The sequence below is a fragment of the Amblyomma americanum genome, chromosome 7, assembly GCF_052857255.1.
Source record: "Amblyomma americanum isolate KBUSLIRL-KWMA chromosome 7, ASM5285725v1, whole genome shotgun sequence".
NCBI classification, from domain to species: domain Eukaryota; kingdom Metazoa; phylum Arthropoda; class Arachnida; order Ixodida; family Ixodidae; genus Amblyomma; species Amblyomma americanum.
In genome coordinates this window covers 97,633,129-97,644,983 of record NC_135503.1, presented here as the reverse complement: position 1 = coordinate 97,644,983, position 11,855 = coordinate 97,633,129, and the positions used below count along the sequence as shown (strand labels likewise).

The 11,855-nt window shown below is 46.8% G+C and overlaps 1 protein-coding gene across 1 annotated transcript; it reads right to left on the bottom strand.

Annotated features, from left to right (window-relative positions):
* Positions 1 to 1,768: 1,768 nt before the first annotated feature.
* Positions 1,769 to 10,897, bottom strand: LOC144097349 (uncharacterized). Its single transcript, XM_077630089.1, has 5 exons — positions 10,631 to 10,897; positions 9,700 to 9,807; positions 9,054 to 9,143; positions 7,480 to 7,871; positions 1,769 to 1,995 (listed from the first exon to the last, which is right to left on the bottom strand). Exons 1-5 carry the CDS (start codon positions 10,797 to 10,799, stop codon positions 1,774 to 1,776), a joined length of 981 nt encoding a protein of 326 aa, XP_077486215.1. The 5' UTR covers positions 10,800 to 10,897; the 3' UTR covers positions 1,769 to 1,773.
* Between the last annotated feature and the right edge of the window lie 958 nt (positions 10,898 to 11,855).

Here is an 11,855-nt window from a genome sequence, read left to right as displayed (position 1 = left end):
TCAAAAGATAAAAAAAAGTTAGAGTACAGACACCTAATTTTGGTGGCATATTTTCTTTTCTACAAGGATGCGGAAGACATTACTACGCATGAATTGCGATGCCATATTCGCCTACAACCGCTAAATAAATTATAATCGAATATTTTCTGTCATGCTGCTTCAGTTTAAACAGCCAAACGATGGCTGTGATGGCAGAGTAATTTTGCATCATGTGAGGCATGAAGAACGTCCATATAATCACTGCTTCATCGTTTTAATTTACTGCAGTGCTGAAGTCAGCCTTCCACAAGAGATGGAATGACAACGAATGTGGAAGCAGCAATTATATTGCAGTTTGTTCATGCCTCACGTGACCTGCAAGCACACGTTGACGTCGCAGTCCTCATTCGGCTGTTGAAACCAGAACAGCACAAAAAAAGAAATGCGATTATAAATATTAGCGGTCGCAGGAGAATACCAGGCGGTAATTCATGTATAATAATGCATTACGCATCATTACAAACAATATAAAACGCACCAAAAGTTAGGCGTCTATACTCCTTTAAGCATACCATGAGTGCCTTGTAAACTGGACCATAAAAAGTCATCTCATGTGCTATGACGATTTTTCTACCCTTCCACAAGGCAAAGGAATGACAGTGCCAGTTGAATCTCCCAGTCTCACCTGGGCCAACCTAGGTGGAACCACAAGACCACAGAGAATAAATTCCTTGCAGTGCCTCTTGTATCAACCATCAGGATTAAATTCCTTTTGCCTCGCATGATAACACAGAGTTTACAGTTCTGGTGCATTGTGTTGATGATGCTTACATCAATCAGTACTGTTACAAACCCTAGGGAAGGTCCCTTATACAGCTATACACAGCTACTTCAACACAGAGTGTGATGGCAAGCTGACGATGGAGCTACAACAACCCAGTGCAAACTGCATGAAGGTGAACAAACACATGCATATACAACGTATGCACGATCGACCTACGGTATGCCTCCCTTGTGCTTCCCAAGCTGCGTACTGTCACCATCAGCAAAGCATTATCACACCAACCGCCCAATGCATTCTTTTACCAGGACACATGCTTACCCAAGAGATAATCCCCACATGGGTTCCTGGGCATGCCACGATCCACAGTAATCAGCGCATTCATGCGCTGGCTCGGGAACTACCTCTCCAAGCCCCAGAAGATTGGACACCCAAAGCCATGCCGAAAACCTCTCGGGCTCTACTCACATACCACCAAATCACCACTCATTGCAAAAGCAGCCGCTTCACCCTCTCACTACCTAACCGTACACGACATTCAAGATACAGTGCGGTCTGGCAAAGACTACAGACAAACTGCTACATCTCACCTTACCTCCTTCATCGCTGCCACCCTACCTTGACCCTCCCACTCTGCTCAACATATAGGGCGGCCAAGGCCACCCTCATACACTACCTGTGGGAATGCCTCCAACCCATGCCAGTTCCACACATACCCAACCCATCCTCCTCCTGATAGGAGGCCGCTCTACCAGCTACTCAACTAGCTGGCCAAACATGGCTAGTGGGCAGAGCTCTCCATGAGGCCCAAGCCTGTGGACTCTAGGATAAGTAGGAGTTCACCCTTGAGGACCTTTGTTCTTTTCTTAAAATAGTTATTTCTCCGCTCCCTCCTCCTCCTTTGTATAATACACTCTTAGACACATTGTAAGAACATCAGCAAGCAACACCAACACGGTTTCTGGTGGCGTTCCCAAAGGTTATATTCTGTCCCCTCCTCTCCCCCCAACTTCTCAGAAGCCTGGCACAATGCGGCCTTTCTTCTTAAGCCGCTTCATCTTGGTCTGGAGCTTGGCCTGTTTGCGTGCTTTGATGTTGTCCCGCCGCTTTTGCTGGCGTTCCTGCTGCTGCTGCTGGACGTGCTCGGTCCGTGACTGCCACTTCTTGCGACTCTGCTGCCGCCGTTTCTCATGCCGCTTCATCGATGCTTTCAGCAATGCAGGGTCATCTTTCACCTATGGCAAAAGCAAAGGCAGCTTTCATGAATTTCACGAAGAATAAGGCAAAAGGGTGGCATCACATGTATTCTCACAATTTCACAGCCACAGAGTCCACTGTAAGTACTGAACAATAGCCACCAGTGCTCCAAGCTTAATATCATTCAACTGGACAATCTCACTTTAACACTGTTTTGTGTAAATGCCTTTTTGGAAAGGCATAAAATTAATAAGAGAAACCAAAAGGCGCAACAAAAATGGTTTATGGTTTATGGGGGGTCTAACGTCCCAAAGCGACACCGGCTATGAGGGATGCCTTAGTGAAGGGCTCCAGAAATTTCGACGACCTGGAGTTCTTTAACGTGCATCGACATCGCACAGTACACAAACTTCTAGCCTTTCGCCTCCATCGAAATGCGATCATCGTGGCCAGGATTGAACCTGCATCTTTCGGGCCAGCAGCCGCGCGCAATAACCACTGAGCCACTGCGCTACAACACTGAGCTACAACAAAAATGTGCACAACAAAAGAAGGCAACGGTGCCTACAGCACAGATGGCATATGCTGTGCTGTATTCGAACAAAAGAAAAAGAAAAAAACAAAGAAAGGAAACAATGAAACGAAACAGAAGTAATGGGCTTGGGCACGGCACGTAATGCGAAGGCAGGATGACAGATGGTCCTTAAGGATAACAGATCGGATACCAAGAGAAGGCAAGCATAGCAGCAAGCGGCAGGAAGTTAGGTGGGCGGAGGAGATAAAGAAGTTTGCGGGAATAAAACAGCCGCAGCCGGCACAGGACAGGGTTAACTGGAGAGGCATGGGAGAGGGATTTGCCCTGCAGTGGACATACCGTATTTATTCGAATCTAGGCCGATAGTTTTTTCAAAAAAACGAGATGTAGAACTCTTATGTCGGCTTAGATTCGAGGATTTCGTTTCGAGGTTTTGTATTCGTAAAATACGAATAAATGTAGCATGCAGGTGGCGCCCCCACAAAACGCCAACGAAAGACAGCACTGTAGCCGTTGCTATCCGTAGCCGTTGCTATCCGTAGCCGATACTGATCAAAGCACACATGAGCACTGGCTGCCATTTTGGCCTTGTTCTGTTCTCGTGCGGTGGCGTGAGCACATTCGCAGCAGTGAAGTTTTCGTGCGTAGTTTTTATCACCAACACCATGGCACCAAACAGGCGGTGCCATTATAGTGCCGCCTTCAAGCGGAAAGTTATAGTCGCTGCAGAGCAGTCGTCAAATCTTCAAGCCGGGCGGGACTTCGGCGTGGATGAGAAGAATGTTCGCCGTTGGAGGGGGCAGCGTAACGAAATTTTTGCTTGCGCGGCAACGAGAACGGCTTTCACGGGCCCCAAGAAAGGCCGCCATCCAGAAGTGGAGGTAGCTCTGGCCGAGTTTGTGGAGACGCAGAGGTCAGCGGCACTTCCAGTGACCACGGAAGTGCTGCAAGCCAAAGCAAGAGAGCTGGCGAGAGAGCGAGGCGTCCCCCGGGAACTGTTCAAAGCCAGCCGGGGCTGGTTGCAGAAGTTCATGAAGCGCTTTGGCTTCAGCCTCCGACGTCGCACGTCCATTTGTCAAAAGCTGCCGGGCGACTTCGAAGAGAAGCTGATCTCATTTCAGAGATTCGTAATAAGGAAGAGGATGGAGCACGGCTACGCCGTAGGACAAATGGGAAACGCTGACCAGACGCCGGTTTGGTTTGACATGCCAGTGGCGTGCACCATGAACGAAAAAGGTGCCAAGGAAGTGAAAGTGCGCTCGGCCGGATACGAAAAGCAGCGCATGACTGTAATGCTGGCCTGCACGGCGGATGGCCACAAGCTGCCGGCGTATATAATTTTTAAGAGGAAGACTCTACCAGCTCGGGAAGTGTTTCCAAGAAATGTGATCGTCCGCGCCAACGAAAATGGATGGATGGCGAGCGATATGGTTGAGCAGTGGATCAGAATGGTTTGGCAGCGGCGTCCAGGGGCCCTCTTGGCCAAACGTTCCCTCCTCGTCCTGGACTCTTACCGTGGACACCTCACTGACGGCGTAAAAGCTGCGCTTTCCGAAGCCGGTACCGACGTCGCCATCATACCCGGCGGCATGACAGGCCAGCTGCAGCCTCTTGATGTGTGCCTCAATAAGCCTTTCAAAGATCGGCTGCGCAAGTACTACGTGGACTGGCTTAGTGAAGAGTGGCGCGAGCTTACACCAACAGGCCGAATAAAGCGCGCCTCACTGGGAGTTGTAGCCACTTGGATAGCTGCAGCCTGGGATGACATCCCAGAAAGCTTGGTTGCACGCTCATTCCGCAAGTGCTGCATCTCTAATGCACTTGATGGCAGTGAAGATAGTGCACTGTTCGAGGAGGCCAGCGATAAAGAAGTCAGCGATGATGATGACGAATGAGCGGGGGCTGATCCCGGGCTGGCGTTGCATATGTCTCCTCGCCCAACGCCGCCTCTCCTCCTCCTCTTCTCTCAAAGCTCCTTTGGCAGCTTTTTTTTTTCAACGGTCCCTCTCGGGGCCATCAATCACGCTTCGGCAGAGCATGCAGGCACGATGCTTCCCGCTGTGTCTCACTCGAGTTCCTCTCTCTACACCAAGTCGCCTATGCGCAGACACATGGTGCAGTCGTTTCGCGCCACGCACTTTCACGTGCGCGGCGACGTAAGAACAGTCGTGTCGCGTCATAAAAATAATTGTGATAATGAGGTATAAACAGTGTTGTTTCTTCGGCCGGCCTACAATCGAGGTAAGTTTTTTTTTTTCTGTGGCCTTCAACTTTCGTGTCTCGGCTTAGAATCGTGGCCGGCCTAGATTCGAGTAAATACGGTAGTCAGGTTGATGATGATGATGATGATGCGAACAAATCAAGAAAGCCACGTAATGCCTCTCCAGTTTGCCCGCCTGCAGGCACCAAAGCACAAACAGAGATAGAGCACGAGAACAAGGAGGACCTATCGTCCTCCTTATTCTCCTTTGTGCTCCGTATTTCTTTGAGCGGCAGTGCCTACAGGCATGGAAAACAACCAACTAGCCCAACAGCAATTGTTGCTTAAATTCATTTCGCCATATTGTGTGCATGTTGAAATGCAGGCGACTTTTGAAAACATAAGCTCCAATTTGGCACTGCAGTGAATTTCTCTTGTTTATGTGCATGCACCTATACACTTTTCAAACTGTAGCAATAACACACTTTGTAACGAATGACCCTGAAAAAACTGTCCCGAAGAACCCCGAAACCCCCCAAAACTTGTCCGGATTTACAAATTAACAGGGCTTGAATTACCAAGCTTTTACTGCATTTGGGCCTGCCTATTCGCTCCATATCTGAAAGCTGGTAAATTTATTTCGTTGGAGTCCGGGCAATAGGAACCCGATTTTGAGATGAGAACAGCGTGGCAATGACTGTCTTTCCTGCCTCCGCTAATGCTTCACTGGGTGCATACTGTCGGGAATGTCGAAGCAGAAGTGCTGCAAAGTTGTAAAGGCCTCCCATATCCTTCACAATGCGACGCGGTGGAGCTCCACTGCTATCACACATCATAAGCGCCATGTGAGGAGGCTTCACAGCACAAACAGCGCACAAACATCATGCCACGGGAACATCGTTACGGCCAGACGCTCTTTACTATAGACGCTTTTCTGAAAAAAATGTTTACTATACCACCGAAAAAAAAATGTACAGTCATCTATAGGAGGTGAAATGGGACTGCAGTTTCACTTTACTATGTCAGAGTTTTTACTATATCCGAGTTTACTATAGCGGGGTTCTATTGTAATAAGTAACTGTATCTACTGTGTCCACAGCATTTTCACAGAAAGCCGCATGATGTTAGGTATGCCCCATTTTGTGTTATGACATTTTCTTTTTTAAGGTTTCTACTGCTTCTATGCACTAATAGTGACTAAAACAGACTCTTAGAGGTGTTAATCCAACCACAGTAGAAAAAATTGCCACTGCACTGCTTCTACCCCCTCCTTGTTTCCACAACACAACAGCAAAGAGAGCTCCGTCGCTGTAGTTGAAAATTCCAGCTAACTGGTGCTTGATGAGACCAACCAAGTGTCGCCGATCACGCCCAATAGTGATAAAGCCATTCTGACCGGCACATCAGTATGCTTCAATGTGCATCCTTCACTTTCTTCATGGGTACTCAAAGCTACGGAAGCAGTTGCAGTGCTTCTTTCCAACAAAAACTTCAAAGGTGCAGCCACACCATCTGTTCCGGCAGGTACAAACAGCCTTGATGGTTGGAATAGCCTGAGCAATTTTGCACAGTTGTGTGAACTGCTCTTTCAAACTAAAAGCACAAAATACTCAAAAACTAAATTGTATATCACGATAAAATCGTCACCTTACACTCTCTGTGCATGTGGGCATAGAAAGCCTGAACGGCTGGAACAGCCCAAGGAGTTCAAGATGTCATGTAAACCAATGTTTTGAACGAAGCCAAAGCAGAAAAGAAAAATATATGCCAGAATAAATTCGTTATCGTTCAGACAGTATGCCTGGAAATACGCATTTCTGCTCACTAGCAAAAAGAACCAATGTAGCAGTTGCTGCAATGCAAAATGTGGCGACATCCAACTTGTTTTGACGCAGGAGTGGCTGTTCAGGAACTACCACACCTCTGAGATTTTCAATTAGCACTAATGCCCATCTGCAGCATTACAGGCCCTACAGCAAGATGTATAGTTGCCAAATCAGGCGTGTTTCACGAGACACGAGTGCATGACTGTCATGATGCTGGCACAATAATACTCTGTGTCACAAATAACTGTGAGAAATGCTTCTGCTGCTTCAGTCAATTCATGTGCCCTTCCAGGAATCGATCCCTCAAGGAATCAAAATTAAACTATGGACCTTAATCAACTGTAATGTGGCACTCAACTAAATGATGTCCCAAATGGTGCGGCACTTCATTTCCCATCACTAACCATGGATCAGCCAAGCCTAAATCAGCGGCTACTCGCAATGCCTGTCAACTCGTTTGTTTAGGTAGGTCTCTTTAGCCACAACAAGTATGATAACAACACGCATATACAAGGTTTAATAGTACCTCACATATGCTTTAGCCACTTCAAGGCTGTCGGCTCTACAAGAGGAGTGCACGTTCACTGATGTGACATGTGCAAGACCCTGCAGTGAGAACAGTTACAAATCGCCCTTGTCGACCATGAGCTTAGCTGAATGTGGGAAAATTCACAACTTTCAAATACTAAAAAAATTTGAATACTACTTCAAGAAGTAAAACTGTGAATTTAATAAACCAACGAATAATACTATCAGCAGAGTATCTGAAATTCTGCACACATTTTGCCTCCAGTGGCAACATGCAATGCAGCACTGCTGCAAGGTCTAATGTCGCAACGGAAAACATGGCCGTGTGTCACGCTGGAAAAGAAAGCAGTGCAGCCAAAGGCTTCTTGTCTTTATGATGCTGTAGCATTTAAAAAACAAGTATGAAAAATGTATAAGTTGTCTAAGAACCTACCTTGAGACCCTCAGCCCTGTCCAATGCACGATGCCACTTCTCCTTCTCCTGCACCTGCTTTGCACGCTCGGGGTCACGCTCCTCTAGGTTCTTCATCTTTTCCACCTTTGCCTCCAGTTGCTGCATAAGTTTCTTCTTCTTTGCTGGCTTTGGCTGCAGCTCTGTCCTGTCTGCCACTGAGTCGGCCAGCTCAAACTTGCTGAATACCATGCGGCCGTCGCGGTTGAAGACGGCAGGAGGTTGCTGTGGCACTTTCTTAGCTTTCTTCTTCTTATCAGCAGTGGGAACGCTGTCCTGGCCTGACTTGGGGAGCTTGGCTGGCGTCGGCTTGGACGGTGGCTTGGCGGCTCGCTTGGTCAAGGCTTTGCGCTCCCCTCCCACGGGCCGGCTTCCTGCAGCAATGGCCACCAAGCAAACTCATCAGGGGCAAAATCACGTCTGAATAATGTATGAGAACGGCCCACATTTGGGTAGTCTCGCAAGAACAAGAGACTAAAGACTGCACAGTGAAATCGAACGATGCCTATACACTAACAAAGCTTTCCCCTTAGCTTTCGCATTATACGCATGTGCGCACATGAATGTTTCCACAGATGCGCATACGTGTGTCGTTTGCTTCCAATAGGGATAACTAGTCATGTGTGTAACTCATGAAACGATAATAATTAGAAATGAGAAAACAAAGGACAGTTGTGGTACAAGTATAAACATATTAACAAGGAGCTGTTTTCCCTCTTTTTCTGGCAGAAAACCACAAGGGAAAAAAAAGACATGCCTAGAAACTGCAACCAGAAACAAAACACGAGAACACGTCGGAAGCCATCACAAGTCGTAGGTTTCAACCCCACATCCGTCCAGTCACCTCTTTTTCATTTTCCATCAGCCTTTGGAACGGTCAAATCCCTTACAGAACTTCCCACTGCATAAACATGCTTTTTGGGTTGCCGCAACCATTTCTGAAACCAAAGCAAATCCAGGTTCAGTAAATCAACTATCGAATGTACAAGTCTGATGCCACGCAGCTGTCTTCCAGCAATCTATCAACTATCTGTGAGGTCTGAACTTAAAAATATAGCTGGCAGCCACTTTTTGAGCCCAGAATGATCAACTAATGTATTGCAAAGTCAACTCTCGAGAGCTTTATTTCAAAAGGCATCCAAAAATTTGTTTGTACTGTGCAGAGTTTCATTTAATGGAAGACTTTTCAATATGCCCGATGGTGGCAAGTCTAAACTGTCAGAATAAAGGCTGCACCAAGCAGGTCCCAATTAACAGGGTTCCCCTGTATATAAAGTTTCTTGTCACAATATGAGACAGCAAATCTATATAACACATACCCGGTAATCGCCTACTAAGAAATTACGGCAAAAGCAAGTGCCTGTTTATTCTTATTTTTCTCTTTTGGTTCAGCTTCTTTACTTTGCACTATGGCAATCTCATGCAAATTACATGAGTAGTGCAAACTACATGAATATGGAAGGTCTGATAAGAGGATGCTTGGACCTGTGAATGCAAGCGCCTGTCCGTACCAAAATACAGTACAACTAGGGCAAAAAAGAGCTGGAAATATTTACCTCTGAGTGCCTCAATCTTGTTGCTGAGGCGATGTCTCAGTTCATCCAGGGAACTTGCACGGTCCAGTGCAGCTGAGTGTAGGGTGGCCTCTGCACAACAGGTGAAACACGCACTCACCACAGGCAAAAACCCACACAATGCAGGCCAGCTGTCATACAGAAGCAGTGCATGAATATCACAGTTGACTTCACAATAGCAGCGTAAGACGTGCGACACGACCAAGCAATTAATTGCTTCTCATTCTCAGTAACTAGAACACAAAATGGATCAAAAATATGTTCAAACTGTGTGTAGCTAAATTTAGGAAGAGCCCGATCATGCTCTCTTTTATGCACCTGTTGCTGACGGGCCAAACAGTGAGTTCAGCCTCCTTGCAATACAAATTGCATAACATCCAGCTGAGGATGGAGCACTAACTACCCGAACAAGACGTGAATGGTCACTAGAGAGCAGACTGCCATGAACAGGACAGCATTAAAGTGTATTGCTGGACGAGCTGGTGACTGAACGTCTTAGACGAAAAACAGCGCGATGGAGCAGACACACTACTCCTTATTCATCTCGTCTTTTTGCACTCTTTTTCGTCTAAGATGAATAGCACAGGATTATTAGGACTGGAAAGGAAAACTGATGAGGCAGACTTACTAGCTTTTCGGCGTTTCTTGCCGGCGGGCTGGTTGGCTTGCAGCAGCTGGCTGACAGTCTGATACAGGCTTGGGTCCAAGCGTGCCATCTTGTGCGCCTTTTTGAGACCTGAGACGCAAAAAAGAGTAGCAAGGGGGGGTTGGATAATGAGCAGAGGGAAAGGAAGCAAAACTGACTTCTCAGTACAATTTTTGCTGCTAAGATGGAGAATTGCGCTCAGAAGCGATTTGATCCGCACACGCAATACCAATGACCAGCAGTTACAGAGCATTTCAGAAATGCACATACACAGCTGTATTGCAACTTCTGTGACTGCAATAATACCGGTTGGATGATACAGCCTCTGTCTGCACCTACGGTGCACCAACAAGGTGACTGCTTAGCATGCTCATAATGCTGCACGCTAGCTGCTTCATGAACCCACAAAGCGACGAAACTATATATTGTCATAATGATCAATCTTCTTTTCTGAAGTGTATTGTTTCCAGTGTGCTCACTTCTCGCATTTTGTGCTTTTATTTTTGTGTATGCTTACATGAAAGTCCTCCACCTTGGGCCAGAACAAAGGCCTGCAGCATATCCAAATAAATAATAACCTATGTTGGTTTTCCCAATGTTCTTCTCGAGATCTCTGCTCTTCCAGTTCCCTCTTCCTGTCCCCACATAAATGCCACGACACACGAGTGAAAAATGTGAATAATAAACACACTCTCTCTCTGCAGGCGCGATCAGACCGCTCTGGAAACATCATGACCATGCACGACACACATTCTGTGCGTCTTCGGCAGCAGCGTGATTATCGCCAGGAACTAAAACACGCGCACACGGACACATCAAAGCACAACAGACATTTCTCATGTCAGTCTGCTTTACGCCTACAGCGAACTGCAAAAGGGATCATCTTGACACTGTGCAAAAGAAAATTGCCTACCTTGCGCTCGACCTTCTACTTTCCGGTTGATATCTTCAGTAAGAGCCTCCACGGTGTCAGCGTCGAAATAGTACTTCGGATGCACGGTGTCAACCAATCGAAGCATGTAATCATCTTCGGCCATCAGCCGGCTATGCAAGGAATCCACAGGTTTCTCAGGTTCGCCCATGACTATGTGGTTTGGCTGCCGCGTCGTGCACACACCACGCGTTTCTATCAACCACGACTATCAACAAATGGGCGACGCCATTTTACAGAAGGCTCGCACTTAACAACGCTAAAAGCCTCCTGAAGAACATGCCGGAAGCGTGAGCTCGATTTCAATGGATGGGCGCCGAGATCGCCACTACAGTGCGCAGACTTGACGCGAGGCGGCGCTAAAAGATGACCTTTGATTTTGGTTTCAATGGCTAGGAGACTGTGACGAGTGGCTCCCGATCATGCTGTTTCATTCTTTTTTCGGAATTCGAGCAATAAAATTTAGTTGTTAACGATAAAAAACATGTTTTTAGATGTCTCGAAGCGCAAACAATACTTAAAAAGTCTAAGCTGACTTCCTGAAAGAGGATCATCAGTTTCGATTTCGAAATCTAAAAGCGTGCTGTGCACCCCGTTCTATCTTGCCGTTAGGACCTTTTGTCTGCTGCATAACCAGTAAATTTTGGACGGTTTGCAACAAAAGGAACATGTTCGAAAAATTCATATTGCAACAAGTGCTTGAAGTGGCGAGAAATGCCGCAAAATAAGTATTTACACTGCATGATCAATGGTTGTATATTGTACTGCTGCTAATGGCAAAAAATCAGTAACTACTTCGAACAAGCAAAAACGGAAAATAATCCATGAGATAGAATAAGGACAGGAGGAAGTCCGGAATTACCTGAGCTCTTAACTGTAGCCAGGCGACCCATAGCAAAGGAGGAATGCATATGGCGCTCAATGAATGGAAGCCGGAGACGTCGCGGTAACTTGCCTGGGGAGTCGCTGGCCCGCAGGGGCACATCTCTCATATTTAATGTTCTTAGAACTTTCCGAAGCCCGCGTCTGTTGCAATCTTGCTGCGGAGCATTGCGAGAGATGTTTCGATCGGGTGAAGCAGATCTTGGAAGGCCCAGCCTGCGCTGTTTCTGGCTATTTTTCCGACGAGCCTTCGCCGAACGGTACCTCCTTGAACAACGTTGACAGATTTCAAATAAAGCCGTACTCTTCTTCATTATTTCCGCAA